This window comes from Apodemus sylvaticus, chromosome 6 (genome assembly GCF_947179515.1).
Source record: "Apodemus sylvaticus chromosome 6, mApoSyl1.1, whole genome shotgun sequence".
Lineage (NCBI taxonomy): Eukaryota > Metazoa > Chordata > Mammalia > Rodentia > Muridae > Apodemus > Apodemus sylvaticus.
In genome coordinates this window covers 46,432,060-46,452,512 of record NC_067477.1, presented here as the reverse complement: position 1 = coordinate 46,452,512, position 20,453 = coordinate 46,432,060, and the positions used below count along the sequence as shown (strand labels likewise).

Below are 20,453 nucleotides of genomic sequence, written 5' to 3'. Positions count from 1 at the left end.
CCTTTCAGTAACTTTGAGCAAAGAAATTCAAGTGCTATTTAGAAAGGTCCCAGCAGTTTGGGAGGGAGGGTGGGACATGGTTCTCTAGTGGTCAGTCCATTGGTGAAGCCGTCTGAACAGTGACTGAATGGACCCTTAGAAGAGAGAGTTCTACCTAGCCTGTCACTCCTCATTATCCTCATTTCTTAAACAACATAATTCCAGGGAATTCTGAGAGGCCAGAGGATGAGGGCAGCATGGCATGACCTCGGGGAAGTGTACCCAGTTGCCAGCTTGGGTGAACAGGAATTACATAGATTTTGCCCTGTCAATTTTCAGTCTGTCAGAGCCTGTGAGGCCCCTTCCCTTCTGCTCCTGCAGCAGCTGGTGCCCTCTAGTGGGGATCAGTGGTCTTATCCACCCTGCAAACCAAACCACCTTTGGTTTCTCACCACGTTTGCAATCAGCCTGGCAGGCCTGTGTAGTGCCCTGTGTAAAATTAGCTTTTAATATTAAATACTAGCATTAGATGGATATGGGCACTCCAAATGATTCTTTTTATGCTTTTTGATACTTTTCATAGTGTAGGTACTCATTCAATGTTTGAATTTTGAAAAGCTTGACTCTAGCCTGGCAGTGGTGGTGCATGCCTTTAATCCCAGTACTTGGGAGGCAGAGGCAGGTAGATCTCTGAGTTCCGAGTTCAAGGCCAGCCTGGTCTATATAGCAAGTTTCCGGATAGTCAAGGCTACCCATAGAAACCCCGTCTTGAAAAGCAAACAAACAAACCAATGAAATAAAGAAAAGAAAAGAAAAGAAAAGAAAAGAAAAGAAAAGAAAAGAAAAGAAACAGTCTAGACTGGCCTTGAACTTGTGATTCCTTCCCTTGCCCTCCCAAGTGCTAGGGTTATAATAGGCATGTGTGTTCTTATTTGTGGGGGGGGGGTAGGGGGAGACAGGGTCTAACTATAGCTCCACCTGGCCTAGAACTTGTACATAGACCAGGCTGGCCTTGAACTCACAGAAATACACTTCCTTCTGCCTCTCTAGTGCTGGCGATTTACCTATTTTCACTTTCTATGTGTGGGTGTTTAGCCTACATGTGGTTGTGTACCACGTGTATGCAGTCCCCATAGAGACCAGAAGAGGGAGCTGGATATCCTGAGACTAAAGTTACAGGCAGTTGTGAGCAGCCGTGTGGGAACTATACTTAAGTCCTTTGGAAGAACAGTGGTTGTTTTGTTTTGTTTTGTTTTTTTAAATCACTGAGCCATCTCTCCAGCTCAGGAAGTTGTATCTTAAGTGAAATACACCCAGCAAATGCCTACTGACAGCCAGCCTCCTGTATTTTACAACTGAACAATGAACATTTTCTTCATTACCTGGTACAGACTTCCTAGTTCTTCCTAGTTCCTAGTTCTACCTAGGAACTTCTATTAGAAAATTTGATGTGGGATGCCACAGTGGTTTGACAATTTCCCCAAAGTTTCTTCTTTGAAGTATTCACACTTTCATTTTTATAATACACATTTTGTAATAGTGACACAGAATACTTTATGATTTACAAAATGTCAGCCCACTCTCCTGAGGCCCGAAGGTGATACTTTCTATAACAGACTCTGCTCTACTCCCAGGAGCTGGAGAGCAGACTCCGGTTTCAAGGCGGTGCATTAAAGAAGGCTTCTGCGCTAGCGAAATCCATCAAGCAAAACACATCTTCAGTGGGACAGAAGATTATTAAAGATGACATAAAATCACTTAAGTATAAACAAAAGGATTTGGAAAACAGAATTGAATCTGCCAAGCAGGAGACTGAAAACGGTCTCAACAGCATCCTTAAATCCAAAAGCTTGACAGAAAAACATGTAAAGTTTTCTCTGCCAGGTGAAGAGATGCCCAAGCCCACTCAGGAGTCGGCAGCCGTGGGCGAGTCAGGGGGAGACGGAGAAACAAACACGGTAAGTGCCGTGATTGTGCTCTCTAGACACCGAGTCTGAGAGTAGAGAGGTGTGCCTCTTTCAAAAGAGTCTCAAATCAAGCATTCTGATTTCCTAATTAAGCCCTCAAAGGACCGGGTATTTATAAAGCTCACTTGTCAAAAGAGCCCTCAGAAAATGGTCCAGATTTCTGTGGTGAAATATTCCTGTTCAGTCTGTTCAAATGTCAGTCATCAATTTAGGCTGATTATTCTCACCGATGTGTAATCAGATACAGTTTTGTGGGTCAGGAGCACAAAGGCAAATTAGAAAAGGCAAAAGAAAAGAAAATGCGCTTTAGCCATTTCCCTACTTAAAAAAAATATATATCCAAGAGCTTATTTTTCCCCCATTTGGTCAATTTTGTAAATGAAATCAGAGACTGTTGCAAAGGAATAGGCTCCTTTCTCTTCTTTGTTAATGTTTTAGTGCATGTACAGCTGGAAATGCTGCCGGGTCATTAGGGAGAAAACTCCCATTAGGGAGATCCAGTGCTGAGGCTCCTGGATCTCTTGAAGGAGAAGGAAGAAGTGTGTTTTCCTGTAGCTCCTTTTCTTCTTTTAAAATGTTGTTTGCAACACTTTTAAGAGGTTTTTTTAAAATTTACTTGTTTACATATTTATTTACATGTATGCATGTGTATTGAATATATGTATATGCTCATGTATATACACATACACATTGTGTGTGTGTGTGTGTGTGTGTGTGTGTGTAGTAGGGAGGTGCATGCCCCTTCTCTATGTGCACAGAAGGCCTCTATCACTCTCCACTTATCCCTTTGATTTTGATGTGGGTCCTTTTCCATTGTGGGGCTTCCATGTTCTCATCCAGAGTGAACCCAGGAAGTCTGAGATCCTCCCACCTCTGCCTCATGATACTGGGGCCCAAGGCCTGCCCAGCACAGGCTTGTTGTGTCAGTGCTGGGATTCAAACCCCAGTCCTAATGAGCGTACAGCAAGAGCTCTTAACTCTGTTGAGAGCAAACACACTGCATTGCGGAAGGGGCTAATCACCTGTCAGCCATCTTACGCTGCCTGATCACCTGTAAACAAATTTTCTCCATCCTATCATTACCCTGACACCCCTGTTCAATAGAATATATCAAAAACTGCAGGAAAATCATCCAAGAATGGCTTTTAATTTTATTAGGCTTCAATTTAATCTCAAATGATAAGAATTCCTGAGAATGTATGACAGGTCACTGAAAAGGGTGGTTTTGTGTTTTGTTTTTCATGGTGGAAGAATTTAAGACTTTATCTTAAATTGATGTGATGTAACGCCATGACCAAAATAGGAAGCAGGGGAGGAAAGGGTTAATTTGGCTTACACTTCATTGTAGTCCATCACTGCAGGAAGCCAGGACAGCAGCTCCAGCCAGGATCTGATGCAGAGGCCATGGAGGGTGCTGCTTCCTGGCTTGCTCTGTACGGATTGCTCAGTCTGCTGTCTTGTAGAGCCCAGGACCACCTGGGCCAGGGTCAGGAACAGCACCACCCACCAGGGCCAGGTCCTCCCCCACTAATCGATCGATCGATTGCTAACTAAGAAAATGCCTTGGAGCTGGATCTTATGGAGGTTTCTTAGTTGAGGTTTCCTCCTTTCAAGTGACAGTAGCTTGTGTCAAGTTGACATAAAACTAGCCAGCGCCGACTTGGAATAATTTTCCTGAGCCTGGATTACAGAAAGGCCGTTTCAGTTCTGTAGCAACACGCTTTCTTCTTTTGTAACGTGACATTTTCCTGAATCTGCGTTTTGCGTTTGTCTACTACCCGTGCTGGTGATCCTCTCATTATCTGTAATATTGCACTGTGAAGTCAGGAGCATCGCCAAGGCTGAACAGCAGCACGGGCGAGAGACCTGAGATCTGCTCTACTGGTAGATGAGTAAGATCCAGGTGTCGGGAGCCCATGCCACAGCTCAGGATGAATAACTGCTGGGTGGGAGCCTTAGCTAAATGATTGATTGATTGATCGATCACACAGGGCACAGGAGGAAAATATTTAGTTCATGAGAAAGCTGACTGATCAAAAAAAGACAAAAACAAAACTGAACTGTTTGATCCCAAACTATGGTAATGATGCCAGAGGGTGTGGCTGAGCCTCCTTCCAGCTGTTCCAATAGTGAGAGCCTATCTCATAAGATAAAGGCAAACACAGCAAAGTAGCCACTGTGGCAAAAAGTAAGCCCTTCATTATCAAGCACATTGATTGAATGCCAGTGAAGTGTTTTGGTGGATAAAGTTGCTTGCCGCCAAACCTGATGCCCTGAGTCAGAGTCCCAGGACCCACCTGGTAGGAGAGAACTGACCCCAGAAAGTTGTGCTCTGACCTCCACATGCATGCCGTGACACACACGCACACGCACACACAATCTGTCCCAGACAGATAGACAGACAGACAGGCAGACAGATAGATGTAAAACATTTATCGAGACCTATTTTGTGTGAGTTGTTCTGGTAGAATGTGAAGATACAGTCTTCATTACTGTCCACTTTACATGCCATTTTGGACTCTGGAGGAACTTTCTTGAGATATATTTTAGGACGTACTTTTATTATTTGTGTGTGTGTGTGTGTGTGTGTGTGTGTGTGTATCTATCTGAGTGTGTGTGCACGTGTGCAGGTGCCCATGGATGCAGAGTCCCTTGGAAGTGGAGTTATAGGGGTTTGAAAGCCAACTGATCTAGGTGCTAGGATCCACAGTCTGCTCATTACATCAAGGCAGAGAGCAGCGCTCTCAACCACTGAGCCGCCTCTCCAGCCCCCTAGCAGGCTATTTTAACTAGTCTCTAGAAGAATTCTAAAAGTTTTTTTCCCTTTCTTACTCCTTCTATTCCTCCTACCCCCTTCTCTCTTCTCCCTCTCCCCCCCCATCTCTTTCTTTTATAGTTCTGGCCAGGTAATATTTCCCTTTAGTAAGTAACATTGATTTGAGGTTTTTTTTGGGGGGGGGGGAACAAAGCTGTGCTTGCCAGCAATCGTTGTGAAGACATTTCTGTCTTTGAATCCATTGCTCAGACTTTTATTTAGATGGACAAGATATTTTAGATTGGGGCTATTGATCGGCTCTGACTTACTATTGGTGTGATTAAGGCAGGCTTAGAGGCAAAAAGAAAGAGGGAAGGTGTTGGATGGTGTCCATTCTGAGCATGCTGCATAAGTTTTATAACTGTGGTCTCTAAGCACTGGGAGATGTCCACAGACAGCTCTGTCCCCCTTCCCACCCTCCGGCCAAGGTCCAGTGAGTTAAAGAAGAGGTGATCGGAGGCGGGGGCTGTCTAGTTCTTAGGACTTGATGTGTTACCTAAAGGAAATGAGAGTGAATAAAAGCAAGGAACAGCGTGCCTTCCTAATGTTTTACATTTTAAAAACAATTAGAGTGACATTCCTTCTTAATTAGCTTGATCCTTCTTGTCCCGTTCTTCCCAGGTTGCAATCTGTGTGACAGAATTGCTTCGGAACTTCCCCAAACCTTTTGTCTGTAATGATTTTCTAACTTCCTTGTCACTATATGTAATTGGTTTTCTGTTCTTTTCAAAAAGAATTCTGAGCATTCATAATTTGCCGCATAAGAAGCATGGGAGACAGAAACCCTAGAAGACAGATCATACACGTAGGGGCAAATATGCCAGGCTTCCGGCAGTGGGTACGCAAGCAGGGGCATGGCTGGAGTCAGTACTTAGAGGGGGAGGAAGATCATGAAATGAGTCAGAGTAGGGTTCAAAACAGTGGTGGCTGTGTTTGTGTCAGCTGTCGTCTATCCTGGTACCTTAAGGGGAAGGGCACCCTAAGCACATACACATGCCCATGCATACGCGCACACTGTCTATGTGCGTATGTGAATGACAGAACCCATTGTTGGTGCTTGTACCCACTCCATCGTCCAAGTATACGTCCTTGTTCTTCTGGCCAGTATTAACATCTTGCTTCTCATCTTAGAGACATTTTTTACAATCCAGGGTTTATTCTTTCACAGGACCAATGAACTCCAGAGCGCATCCATTGGCAGCGTGCATTTGAGAACAATGCCCCAAAGACCTAAAATCTTAGGCTTCAAAGAAACACTATAAAATGTGTCTCTTAGTTAGGACTGGTGGTGCGTGCCTATAATGTGAGCTTTTGGGAGGGGATGAGGAGAATCTGGAATTCAAGAGCAGTTTCACCTATACACTGAGTTGGAGGATAGCCTGGCCTACAATGGACCCTGTCCTAAAAGCCAAAAAAGAAAGTGTATGTCCTGACCCTTAGATGCTATGCCCAGAGAGTTGAATCAGGAACTTGGGCATTCTTTACCTAGTCTGATTCTCCAAACTGTACCCCACTGTTTTACATAAGGGAATGCATATGTTGAAAGTTGGGATCTATCTAAGATCTAGCAAGTTTGAAGTTAAACAAGTTCAAATAGGTTTCTTTTGCTCTGTGACCTTTCAGAGCCTTAAACATACTCATGCGCCCTCTGACCTTTGCTGAGCTGGTATGGGTACCTTTTGGCTACTGCCAAACCTCGACTGTCCCCCAGCTCCACCCGTGCTCCAGTTCCATCATTCCTACCCAAAGACTGATCAACAGCTGCCCGGTCTACAGGTCCTCAGTTTCTTTCCATACACTTCGTTATTCACAAGTTACTGTTATCAACCAAAAGGGCTCGGTAAAATAGTCTTAGTTTTTTCATCTAATTTGAATTCACATTTTTGTTCTTTCTGTTGAAAAAATGATTAGGCAGACAATAAAGGGTCAGATGTTCCTATGGCCTCTGATCTCCTAGATCTTTTAGTTGGAAATGGGGAGACACATTAATCATTAAGTTAAAAGAGAGTCCTGTTACTAAACTTAGGAAGGAAGTCATGTTTCCTATTCACCCTTAGTAGAGGTCAGTGGTAGGTTGGGGAGGGTCTTTTACAGGAAACAACATCTGAACATAGATGCAGAGGTCGGCTGGAGCCAGCAGAGCCTGGGCTGGGCGCGGGCAGCCCTGGACAGAGGGGTGGGCTGGGGAGAGTGGAAGGTGTGTCAGTGGCTTAAGAACTGTTTGGCATCCGGGGTGGTGGTGGTACATGCCTTTAATCCCAGCACTTAGGAGGCAGAGGCAGCCTAGTCTACAGAATGAGTTCTATGACAGCCAGGGCTACACAGAGAAACCCTGTCTTGACACCCCCCCCCCAAAAAAAAGAAAGAAAAGAAAAAACTAAAAATAGAACTCTGTGGCTGGATCACAGAGTAGGAGGCATCAGAGTGACAGTGACGAGGGTGGACAGGTCAAAGGTTGCCTCCTAAGTCACAGTAGCATGTTAGACATTGTAATAAGAATCCCAGTGGAGAGAAAAACCCATCTCGGAGACAGTTTCCCTGCCTTTTGGGTTTGTCTTTTCTATGTGCTGTGTTTGCATGTGGCACATGTGTGTTTGCTCTGTGCGTGTGTACAGAGTTCCGAGGACTAGACCAAGAGTCCTGCATGGCTCTCCACTTTATTCCTTTGAGACAGGGTCTCTCCCTGAACCTGGAGCTGCCAGTTTCCTACCCTGCTGGCCACTGGCAGGCTTAGTGTCCCTTAATTTCTACCGCACTCCCTCAGTACTGGGGTTACAGGTGCATGCAGGGCCACACCTTGTGCTGGGTCAGCAAGTGCTTCGTACATTAAACTATCTTCCAGCCCTTGGTGTTGCCTGTAATGGTGATATTTACCCTTAAAGTTCTTTCTTTCTTTCTTTCTTTCTCTTTCTTTCTTTCTTTCTTTCTTTCTTTCTTTCTTTCTTTCTTTCTTTCTTTCTTTCTTTCTTTCTTTCTTCCTTTCTTTCTTTCTTTCAAAAAGATTTATTTATTTATTATGTCTGCCTGCATATATGACTGCAGACCAGAGGAGGGCACCAGCTTCCATTACAGATGGTTGTGAGCCACCATGTGGTTGCTAGGAACTGAACTCAGGACCTCTGGGAGAGCATCCAGGGCTCTTAAGCTCTGAGCCATCTCTCCAGCCCCACTTAAAGTTATTTCTCATTGCTTCATATTGGAAGGCTTTGGAGAAGAACAAAATTATCTTCCAGAGGTGGACTGACACCTGTCTTCCTTCTAGCTGGTTATCTGTGGTAGACTTAGGGTTCTGGCTATCATCATGTGTCACAGTCATGGGACTATTGCCTGACTGGGAAAATGGGTAGTGACATGACTATTAACTTGGCCTTCTTGATTGGCCACACTGGTTATAATAGAAATGATGATGGAGTCTGGAGAACCAGTTGTTAACTGTCTACTGGTAATCAAATGGATTATGATTTATGAGTCGTACTTTCATTCTAGGCAAATAGTCTAAAGAAACTCATGATTCAGTGAGACCTGTTTCAAAACCAGGGGACCAGGAATAGAAGTGAGAAAAATTATGCAAACATGCCAGAGAGAAAGGGGAAAAGCTACATATGTGTCCACACAGGAACTGTACAGAGCCTGTGTTGGGGTAGCATCCAGAATGGGAAGGCTGGGAAGCAGTGACACTGGTCACAGCAGTGACAGTTAGCTTTAAGCATCAACTTGATACAATCTTGTCTTACCTGGGAAGAGTCTCAGTGAGGAATTATCTATATAAGGCTGGCTTCTGGGCATGTTGTGAGGAATTTTTTTCTTTTTTCCATTTATTTATTTATTTGTTTGTTTGTTTGTTTACCCAGTTGTTCCTCCTGCTCCTCCCTCATACAGCCCCTCTCCCCATACCTCCTCCCCTTCTCCTGGGACATCAAGTCTGCAGGGCTATGGGTATCCACTTCCACTAAGGCCAGACAAGGCAGCCTTGATTTCTATAAGAACCTAAAATAACAACATATAAAGTATACCATAGTAAATATGACAACGTATATATGGACTACAGGAGAGTGCTGGTTTGGGAGATACAGTTAGAGGATTTATGGAGGGCAGGCTTTAGGTTTCTTTAATATAGAAAAATTATGTCACTTGTTTCCAGTATGTGGGTTTTTTTTTTAATTCTTTAATATATGTCTTAAATGGTTTATGGTTTAACATAAAACATTCTATAGTAGCATGTACAATCAAAATACAAAACAGCAGAGGGTAGTGGACAGGCCATGAGGAAGTGACGGAACTTTCCAGGAGCCAATCAGGGCCTGATCTGGGTTCCAACCTCCCTGGCATGAGCCAAAGGAATGTTGCCTGTTACGTTTGAAATGTTCGTTTGAAGGATTCTGTTGGCCTTTCTTTCGTGGTTGAAAATGGCTTTGGGGATTAGTGAACAAGTGGATTTGGGGGGTTATTTGAAGTGTTTGGTATACATTGTCTGACTGCTGAGGTGTGTCATTACAAATGTTGCCTGTGGCATCCTGGGTAACAGTGGTCCTCAGACACCAGCTCATCAGGTAAGAGGAAGTTTTGGATTCTTGGTGGATGGCAGTGATAGATAACTCTCTCCCAGGGCCTGATCTCTAGGCCTTGGGTGCAGGCTGTCTTGTGTCCAGGGGGTGGACATTTGTGGGGGTTTCCAAGGAGGTGAGAGGAGGCAGGCACAGTGTGCCCCTCTGCAAGTGTGCCCCTCTGAAAGTGTGTCCCCTAGTGCCTTTTCCTTCTCAATCCATTGCCTCCCTGGATCTCTCCCGTGAGTCTGCCTTCTACACAGGTTTTCACCAGAGCCCAAGTGAGTTCGGTTCTCAGAACTGGAGGGAACTTGTGAAATCATAATTATTTATCATATTTTAAAACAGTGACTTACACTGTGTTATTTCAAAGCTGGGTACCCTGCTCTCTTACCAGTGAGTACTGGCCAAACTCCAGGCAGGTGCTTATTTTATGTAAACTTTTGATTGTAGAACTGTTTTCAGTTTTACAGGACAATTACAAAGATAATATTGGACGTCCCCTCATATCCCTGATGTTAACGCATCACAGTTATCCCTGGGGGAGGGAGGTGTTGCTTTTGGTTTGCTTAGGTGTTTTGTAAAGTTCACATGATACCGCCTTGAACATGCCAGGCAAATGCTTGATCCTCAGACTCCATTCCCATCCACTCCCAAAATTGTTGGTATGGCGTCTGGTACATGTGAGTGTTCAATACATACTTACAGCCATGACCTGGTGGGTAGAGGTGCCTGCTGTCAAACCCAAGGACCTGAGTTCAATCCTTGGGCTTAGAGGGAGAAAAGCAAGTCCTGCAGATTGCCTTCTGATGTAGAAGCATGTGCATGCACGTGCACACATACATCTACACACTTGCACACACACTAAATAAATCTAATTTGAAGATAAAACAGAATTAGCCATTGAAAATGAAGTCAACACAAAAGCCCCATTGATAACTCAAATTCCTAAAACACTGGAAAAAGATCAATGACTCCTTTACAGTGTCTCCCACCTTACACAGGTCTTCATTTGTTTGTTATGCTAGTGTGTTGTGGGCGCATGTGCACACGTGTGTACGCATGTGCATCCAGGTAAGCTTTCTGCCTTTCACCCTGAGGTGGGATCGCTGGGATTGCATATGAGTCACCACATTGGCTTTTTGTTTCTTCTACATAGTTTCTGAGGGTTGAACTTGAAGTTGTGTGAACTTGGGTACACGGGACTGCTTGGCTGGCACACGTATCCACTGAGTCATCTGCTCCGTGAGGCTGCTATCCTCATGGCCAACTGGCTGGAGGCCTAATCAAGTCTCAGTATCATGACATCTTGGTGTCTTCTCACTCACCTACTTGTTTTGATCTACTGACAGGCAGAAATGAGCGCCTACTGTTTGCCTGGCCTGCCTCAGTTTGTGACTCCCAAGTATAAATTTGGGAACTGTTGGCTTTTCCACGTCTGTTTCACTTCTTTAAGGGTATATGTTATACCTCAGTAGATAATGGAGCACTGTAATTCTAGAATGCCTGCCATCTTGACAAACATGTCTCATACTGGGGAGGAGTGCCAGTGCAGGTATTAATTATTCTATGGGAATAAAACCTGTCTTTGCAGTGCCCAGATACACTTCTTTGGAGCCTCTAGCCTGAGTCAGCCGGAGGAACTGGAGTGGTTGTAATCAAGGAAAATGAAAGTAGTTCATTTGGATGGTAGGCTATTCAGCAATTAATCTTTTTTATGTTTTCAGAACTCAGCTGTGGAAATGATTTTATCAAAACAACTTTCTCTCAATGTTCAAGAAAGCATGCAAAACGCCCAAGATGAGCGGGAAGTCAATGAGCTGCGGAATCAGCCTTTAGAATTGGACATTATGTTAAGAGATGAACAATTAAAAGGGATGGAGGTATGGGAACACGAAAAACACTAACGGCATGATTGCATCGTTTACCCAGTGCAATACAATATATTTTAATTACCAAACACTTGCTTGTATGGAGTGAAAAGTCTTATTTAACCTTTGCCTGATGATCAGTTTGGTAACTATATAATTATGTACTAATCAGGAAGTTGTATAACTCCAGCCATTTGAAAAGGGGGAGAGGTTAACGAACATTCGACTTCTGTCTGTACCACAAAGTTCCTGAAAACTTCAGTGAGAAAGTTGGGGAATCTGGCTCATGGTACATTTTCACAGCCCTGTGTCGTGTGTCTAGGGATAGACTGTCTTTCCTAGTCAGCAGTGTACTGGGGCCGCCTCCTTTATATTGACAGCTGTGCTTATAAGCAGTAATAATGCACTTTTAGTTATTAAACCTGAAACCCTCACACATGGCCATATTTCTACAAGTGAAACTCTAGATCAGCAATTCCAACTTGTGGGTCTCAATCCCATTGGGGGTCAAATGCCCCTTTCACAGGGGTCACCTAAGACCATCGGAAAACAGCAGGTGTGTGTATGTGTGTGTGTGTTGACACAGTAACCCTGTGTAGCCCTGGCTGTCCTGGAACTCACTTTGTAGACCAGGCTGGCCTCGAACCCAGAGATTCGCCTGCCTCTGCCTCCCTAGTGCTGGGATTAAAGGCGTGGGCCACCACCACCTGGCTGGAAGCACAGATATTTACATTGCAGTCATAATAGTAGCAAAATTACTATAGTTATGAAGTAGCAACAAAAATAACTTTATGGTTGGGTATCACCACAGCAGGAGGAACTGTAATAAAGGGTCACAGCATTAGGAAGGTTGAGGACTGTTGGGCTAGATGATTTCTGCTGTTTCAGATAACTCTATGGAAAAGTAAATGTGTATCTAAGCCAGGAGAATGATCGCCTATGTGCTCATCTGCGTGCCTTCCTTTAGGAATTATGTACCCACCTGGAAGCAAGGAAAGCAGCCACTGAACTTCCGAAACAGACGCAGCACCTCAGCCAAACAGAAGAGCGAGCCTCGGCTGTGCCCCCTGCCAGATCCTCAGTGTGCGACTTGGGCAGCCTACAGCAGGAGCTTCTGACCTTGAAGAAAATGAAAGAAAGACAGTATGGCCTCCTAAATGATTTTCAGGACCAGATGGTTGTAGCTGAAGCCTCACTGAACACCTTCTTGACAGAAGTGGAAAGCCTCAAAGTGTAAGTTCAGAAGACGCAGGTTCTTTGCTCCCTTGCAGCCCAGGCTTCCAGTGTATGCTGCAGAAGGACGTCAGGATTATAAAATCATCATGGAGACCAGTTCCATGTTGCACACCAGTTTAGTGTGTTCAGGAGGCTCTAACAAAAAGTTACAGACTGGGTAACTGTTGAGGTTGGAAAGTCCAAGTTCTAAGATGCTGGCAAACTCTGTCTGAAGAAGTGTCACTCTACTTCAGGATGTCAGCCAGCTGGGTCTCCGCTGGGTAGAATGAGCTCTGGGGACAGGGATGGGGGTTGGGAGTGTCTCTCTATTACCTATTCATGTTCACGAAGGCCCCTACCTCCCAGTACCATTATATGGTCACTTAGCTTTCAACATAAAGCATTTGTACCCAAGACCCTGTTTCAGAAAAGCCGTTAGAGGGTCTGCCAGAGGGCTTGGTGGGTAAAGACACTTGCCACCAAGAAACACCATGACCATAGCAACTTTCATAAAGAAAGCCACGTAATTGGGGCTGGCTTACAGTTTCAGAGGTTTAGTTCACCATTAGCATGGTCAGAAGCATGACTGCCCACAGACAAACATTGTGCTAGAGAGGAGATAAGGATTCTACATCTAGATCAGCAGTCAGCAGAAAGAGATGCTAACCCGCTAGGCCTGGCTGGGGCTCAGAGGCCTCAAAGCCTGACCCCAGTGACACACTTCCCCAAGGCCACACCTACTCTAACAAGGCCACACCTCCTAATAGAGCCACTCCCTAGTGACCTTGCATTCAAACTCTTGAGTCTATGGGGGCCATTCCTAGTCAAGCCACCACACTATAAACGTGGAAGGGAAGGACTGACTCCACAAAGTTGTCCCCTGACCTCTTCGTCCATGCTGTGGCCTGAGTCTCCCCACCTCCATCATATACTACTACTAATAAATATATTTTTCCTTTGGCTTTGAAAATAACAAATGGTAGATATAGAGATCTTAATGTATAAATATTTATCATAAAGGTTTGTTTTATGCATATCTCTAAACAGACTTTATAAAACAATCTTATATTGATAAGATTAGCTATTCTTGGTGTGAGGGAAGGGTGGTAACAAGGTTTTGGATACCTTTCTGGCTAATTTCTCTGGCTTGGACTAAGCTTGGGGAGAGAGACTTTCCATTTTCAGGTCATTTACATACCTTCTCTTCACCTCCCTCCTTTCCCTTTATTTCTTCATTTTTATTCTTTTTCTAGAGGCTCGCTAGACAGTGCAACCTACCTGGGGAAAATCAAGAAGTTCCTGGGATCGGTGGAGAAACAGAAAGGCTCTTTGAGCAAGCTTCGCACGGAGTGGGCGCATTTATCCAGCCTCCTGAGGGCCACAGATCAGAAGCTGGTGGAGAGCCAAATGAAGCAACTTGAACATGGGTGGGAACTTGTGGAGCGCCTGGCTCACAGGAAGTGTTTTCAGCAAGCCACAGAACACAGCGAACTCACCTGCCTCCTGAAGAAGGCCCAGGACCTCAAGGCTTCTCTGCAGCAGCAACAGCAGCGCCTAACACCAAGTCTGAACTCTCCAGAACAACAGGCGGGGATTGTGGACATGGTGGCTCCAGCCGCCGAGCTCCAGACAATCAAGCATGAGTTTTTTGCTTTAAAGCGGCAAGCTGAGCTTCACATGAAGAGGCTTTGGGGAGAGAAGGATAAGAAAACCCTGGAAGATGCAATAAATAATTTGAATAAGCAACTGGACGCACTGGAGCCCATAAACCAGGAGGTAGAGAATCGGGTTAAAAAGTGTGACCTACAGAACAGGGTAATGGAGACTCTGTCCTGGGTCAAGAACACGCTGGCGGAGCTCCTGCTTCCTGTCGCCCTTCTCCCTGACAACATCCTTTCTCAGATCAGAAAGTGCAAGCTGATTCACGACAGCATTCTGGCTAAGCAGCAGGCAGTGGAGTTGCTGGTGGAAGAGGTCAGAGGTATCAGCCCCAGCCTTGCAGCGAGCGAGAGAGATGGTTTAAAGACTCTCCTGGAGGATTTGCAGAATCAACACCAAGCACTGCTTTTGAAATCAACTCAGAGGTCCCAGCAACTAGAACTGAAGTTGGAAGAAAGAAGCAAATTGTTTGCCATTATGGGAAAGGCTCAGCTCACACTGGAAGAAAGTGAAACGCTGATGTCTCCCACGAGGGAAAGCGCCTCCCCAGAAGCCGAGCTGGAGCGTCGCCACGCCATCTTGAAGGCGTCCCAGCAGCAGCTGCAAGACATGGAGAACATGATCTCAGCACATCTTCAGGAACTTACAAATGCCTACAAGGATGCAAATGTGTTTGAGAGATTATTTCTGGATGATCAGTTAAAAAATCTCAAAACAAGGACCAACAGAACACAGAGATTCCTTCAGAATAACTGTCACGAACTCAAGCACAGGATCCAGTCTTACAGAGAATTCCACGAAAAAGCAGCGGTGCTGCAGAAAGAGGCTGAGAGCATCTGGCAGGGTGGGCTGCTCCCACTCCATCAAGAGCTGAGGCAGGAGACTGAAGAACCACTCGGTAATCTCAGAGACAAGCTGGCTGCTGTTCGAGGCAGTATCTCACAAGTGTTGACATCGGAAGAAGTGTTTGGCTCTCTAGGGCTCAGCTGGGACAGTTCGCTGCTTGAGCAGTTACGAACCCAAGTGCTTGAAAGGGAGAGGGAAGTGGAAGGAAAAATTAAGCAGCTGGACACAGTTTTAATAACGCGGGATAGATATCAAGCATCACTAAGTAAGATAAGGGCTGTGGATTTGCAAATTAAGAAAGGGGCTGAATCACTGTTGAAAGCCCCCAGTAAGTCACCAGGAAGCACCCTGCTCAATGCACAAACCTTGATTCGGAAAATTGAAAAATCCAAACGTTTGCATGGTGAGATAATCAGGAAATTAAGCAAAAACGAGGCTTTGGACGACTCGTTTAAAGAGAGCGAGATGCAGCAACTAAAGCTAACTGCAGAAGAGAATTCTAGGCTTCAAGAGGCTCTCCAGAACATGCTGCTAGAATTGCAACCAGAAGAAATGGGCGAAAAGGCGTTTCAAGATAAGCTAGAAAACACCCTACACGTTTTAAAGCAAATTAAGTCTCGGTTACAGCAGCCTTTATGCGTAAACTTGGGCATTGAACACGCTCAAGACGAGCAGGAGACTTGGGAAGCATTTGGCGAACAAGTTGAGGCAGAAACGTGTGGTCTTAGAGCCGTGAGGATTACTGGGGAGCAAAGAGAAGAAAGCGCTTCCGGAACCAGTGGCACGGAGGCAAAATTACGGGACATCGAAGGTCTTCACGTGGAGCTTAGAGAAAGCATTGATTTCCGCATAGTAAGTTGTCTCTGAAATGAGGAGATTAGGGACAGCAGCGGTCCCTACTGGCTGTTGTTTTGCCCCAGGTTATGTCAGTACTTCTAAAAACAGTACAGGTTCTACAGGAGAATTCTCCGCAGGAAGACACCTGCCTTCTAAAAGGCAGAGAGCCACTTTATCATGTTGCTTAGTATCAAACTGCAGTGCCTTATAAATTTGAGAAAAACCAAAATCTTTGTTTCTTTCATAAGCCCCATTGAAATCAAAACAAGTTTTTTTTTTTTTAATGTTCCCCTTAGTGACAGTAAAATGATATAGAGTAGAAGTTTGGTACAGAGGGAAAGAGCAAATGTAACTAATGTTTATTTAGAATGGCCATTGTGCTGGGGGCTGGGAATAGAGGATGTTTTAGTTAGTCCGGTTAAGTGGAAAATTGAGGTCTAGGGGTCTAGCTCATTGACTGAGTGCTTGCCTAGCATGGACAAAGCTTCTAGGTTCAATTCCCAGCACTGGAAAAAAAAAGTTAAAATAAGAAAATCGAATCTCAGAAACATGAAGATCCTCCTGTGGTGCTCGCAGAGCATCGACAGAATCAGGATTCAAATTGACACTTGCCTAAGTCTACGGCAGGCATCCCTGCACGTAAGGCCCATTGGCCAAATTCTGTCCATAGCACTTGATTTATAAAAATAAAGTTTTATTGGGGCACAGCCATACCTATTATTTCTGTAAGGACTGTGGCTGCCTTCTTGTTATAGCAGCAGGGTTGAGTAGTTGTGATAGCTTGCTGACTTCCATTGGAGAGCAAGTGTAACACCCTCCCTGTCTCCTTCTGATAGATAGCCAAGTATCTCAGTCACGATCCCAGTAGTGGGTAGCTGGTACCCAGCACGCCCTTGTCTGGCTCATTATCTTGTACCTTAGAAGGAGGAAACTCATTTCTTTTACTTGGAGTTAGTGTAAGATAAGGGTGTAAAAGCCATAGAAAAGTAAGAGATGGTAAATCCCTGTGTGCTGTTTAATTGGCTTTACAAGAAGTGCTGAATAATTCTAGCACTTTGTTTACTTTTAATGGTTCCCAGAAACACTCTATATAACTCACCCTACCCAGGAGTAATTTGATTAGGGCTGGACAGGAAGAGATCTTTCAATCCATTTGTTATTTTCATGACTGAGGTATAGGGACATCGATAATGTGTTTGAACTAAAGTTGATGGCAGATATGCTAGTCATTTGAAATACAATAGATCTGGCTCATTTGTCCATAGATATTAGGGTTATAAACATTATATGCAATGTTTCACTCAATTCATAGCCTTGTGCAAGAATCCCAAAGTAGGAATTATATACCGACCGGCAAGATTGGTGAGATGTTATTTTAAATTTAAATTAGATTTCTTCAAAAATATGAATATTTTTCCTTTTAGTTACTCATTTTTAAATATTAATGTAATGCTGTAAAACCCCTAAGAACAGGCAGTCAGCTCTCCTGAGCCTCAGGAAATAAACGAATGCGCCATATTTGAGAATAACAGAAGTCCCCCAAGTTGGGATATGGAGTGACCATGTTTGATCTCCATTTCACCAGGATGTCCTGAACGGTGCCTATGACAGTGCAACCCGCTATGACGAGTTAGTCACCAGGGCAGCGAGGACCCTCACGTCCCTGGAAGCCATGCTTTTATCATACAGAGTAGACCTTCACAATCCCAAAGAGTCACTGGAGCTGGCACACCTTAAACAGGAGGAATTGCAATCCACAGTAGCTGATTTACGGAGCCTCGCTGAGACATTGGAGCCCATTTCTAGCCCTGAGGCTAAAGAGCAACTTCATTGCACCTTACAAGCATTAGAGGCTAAGAATTCAGCCTTGAAGGCAGCGCTGGAAGACCAAGAGGCCGAGGAGGGAAGGTAGGTTGCCTGTATTTTGGAGTAGCAGAACATTGTTTTATTTGTCTTTGTAATTAATGTGCACATCAGAGGAAATTTGAATGTGGGAAAGTTTAAAAAGTCACCAAAGAAAACCATGCTAAATGTTTCATTTTATTTTAATTTCTTTTTGTTTAGTATTATTATATGTATCAAATACTATGTGTAGATAGTATAAGGGATGAAGACAAAACAAAAGCTCTCTCATGAGCTCCTCCTTTTCCCTTTTTCTAGGAAGTAATTTTATATTGTTGCATTTTTATTGTATTTATGTCCTGTTCTTATGATCTTTGTTAAAATACTCCATATTTTTCAAGCTCATCACTTTGCCCATAAGGTTTAGTCACATTTTTGTCCATAGCACACTCTGTTATTGATGGACATTGGAGTTTCTAGTCCTTGCATTAAGCAACAGTGCTTCTAGGAACATGTTGAAGTACAGCATATCCCTTGGATATGTAGAAGTGTGATAGCCCGGGTCAAGGGGAGGCAACTCCTAGCACTAAACTGCCCACTAACATCTGCTAAACCAGGCACATGCTCTAGCTGTCCTCCCTCCTTGATAACACTTGTCATTAAACAGTAAGGGTGGGCTGGAGATGGCTCAGTGTATAAGACTGCTTGCTTTGCAAACATGAGGACCCAAGTTCAAGTCCAATGCAAAAACTTGGGCATAGCCTCTTCATGCACCTGCAATCCCAGCTCTACAGCGGCAGAGCCAAGAGGATGCTGGGCCTTGTTGGCAGCAGCCTAGCTCCACGCTCAATGGAGGACCCTGTCTCAGAGGTAGAGAACAGCAGAGAAGGTCGCTGGACGACCTCCTTGGCCTTCAGGTAGGTGCAGAAGCAGGCTCCTCTGTCCACATATGGGTACATACTATGTATACATACAGGCCTTCATGCATGTGCCGAAGCAGGCTCCTCTGTTAACATATGTGTACATACCTTGTGTGCATACAAAATAAAAGGCTGGTGGTGAAGTACCTCACACACACACACACACACACACACACACACATGCAAAGTGTAGTATGTTTTTTGTTTATTTTGTTTTTGCTGTTGTTTTGAAACTACCATCTTGCCTCAAACTCACTATGTAGACTAGAGTAGCCTCAAACTTAAGGCAATCCCCCTGCCTCAGATTTCTGAGTATGAGTGATAGGATTTCAGGTGTGAGAGTTTTTATTTTATGTTATCTATTAGTTTTTTTTAAATTTTTTTACTGGGGAGACATACAAGGTCAGACATGTGCGGCATGTGCTCTGCCGCTAAGCTACACTCCAGCTCCTGAAAATAGAATTTTAAATTATTCTCACTGGAGGATTTAGGCAACATCTACTTAGTGTATATAATTTCATAGTTCCTTTAAAAATGTATCACAATTAAATATAAACTATTCTGCTTTAGTTTTTTTTTCTGTATCACATTCGTCTTTTTCCTCATCATAACAAATATTTTATAATAGTAATCACAATCCATCTATAGAATTCTGTGATGAGTTGTTGCAATTTACTTAGCCATGGTTTTTGTTAGTCTTTTTGCTGTTTTAATTAATGCAATTATGTATAAAAGACTTACTATGCAATGATTTTATCCTGATTTTGGTAAATTCTTCATATTTGAGATTAACTCTCTAAAACATGCAGCTGAACATATGAATCTAAATGTGGACATTTGGACATTTTTAAGATTAGATGGCTTTCTCCCAGAACTCAGCCTACTTACATATCATTGGTAGTGCATTAAAAAAACCCTCAGTCACTTAATCTCTTTCTCCCCCTCCCTTCCCTTTCTCCCTCCCTCTCTCTACGCGTCTGTCTGCTTCCCCGACTAACTTAGTGTTTTGTGGATAACTGTATCTGTTTAAAGCCATTCATAGATGCCTTTGAGGATGAGTAATCAATAAAAATGTTTAGATTCCTTGAATGGCCAAACAAAACAACAAACAAAGCAAACCCTTTATATGTGTATGTGTAGGGGATGCATTAATGAGAAATAAAATTGAATATTTTTTTCTAACTGCCTCTTCAGGTGCCTGGAGAATTACAAATGCTATAGAAAAATGAAAGAAGACATTTGCTCTCAGCTCAGGAAAATAGAGACAGATCTCGGACAGTCCATATCCCCGTTGCCTAGGTCTTACAAAGAAGCTTTAGCGCGCCTGGAACAGAGCAAGGTAACATCATCAGTTTGTGGAGAGTCTGTGCCAGGACCCAGGGGGACAAACAGGTGGCATCAGCATGGGGCACGGCTCAGCTATAACCCACCGGAGTCTTCAGACACCCATGAAAACGCCCCGACCAGAGGCTGAGGTGGGGAGATGGTCTGACCCCTTCAGTTGATCAGATCCACGGTGCAGTTCCCCCACCCCTGTCCAGCATCCTTCCCTGTGAACCGCCTTCCTAAGCCTTCCCCTTCTGGATGTTTTGAAGTGTATGATATAAAAGGCTACTGGACCCCTGGCAGAACAGTCACTGCATCTGTCTAGTTTTGATTGTTTCCTGTACCATTGCTAAGTTATTTATTTGAAACAGTCTCCTGCATCCCAGGTTTCTCCCGACTGTACTCTTCTTCTACCTCACGAGGTCACAGGCGTGACCATGCATGCCTGGCTTTACTTTACAGTTTTTTGGTTTATTTTTGTGCACACAGTAGACAAGCACTCTACGACTTGAAAACATCCTCAGCCTGTAAAACAATTTGGTGCTATGTTGTTATGCTTTGGGTTTCTTTTTCTTTTCCTTTTAAGATTTACGTATTATTTTATGTGAGTACACTGTTGCTGTCTCAAGACA

At 44.0% G+C, this 20,453-nt stretch overlaps 1 protein-coding gene across 6 annotated transcripts in view; it reads left to right on the top strand.

Annotated features, from left to right (window-relative positions):
* The window catches only part of Syne2 (spectrin repeat containing nuclear envelope protein 2), a 297,205-nt gene that overhangs the window by 140,295 nt on the left and 136,457 nt on the right, over positions 1–20,453 (top strand). For all 6 annotated transcript variants that reach the window (XM_052185627.1, XM_052185630.1, XM_052185629.1 and 3 more), the window contains exons 45-50: positions 1,614–1,937; positions 11,033–11,188; positions 12,144–12,409; positions 13,645–15,748; positions 17,319–17,641; positions 19,690–19,834. In XM_052185627.1, the coding sequence (XP_052041587.1) occupies positions 1,614–1,937; positions 11,033–11,188; positions 12,144–12,409; positions 13,645–15,748; positions 17,319–17,641; positions 19,690–19,834 (3,318 nt within the window). The remainder of the gene's footprint in view (positions 1–1,613; positions 1,938–11,032; positions 11,189–12,143; positions 12,410–13,644; positions 15,749–17,318; positions 17,642–19,689; positions 19,835–20,453) is intronic.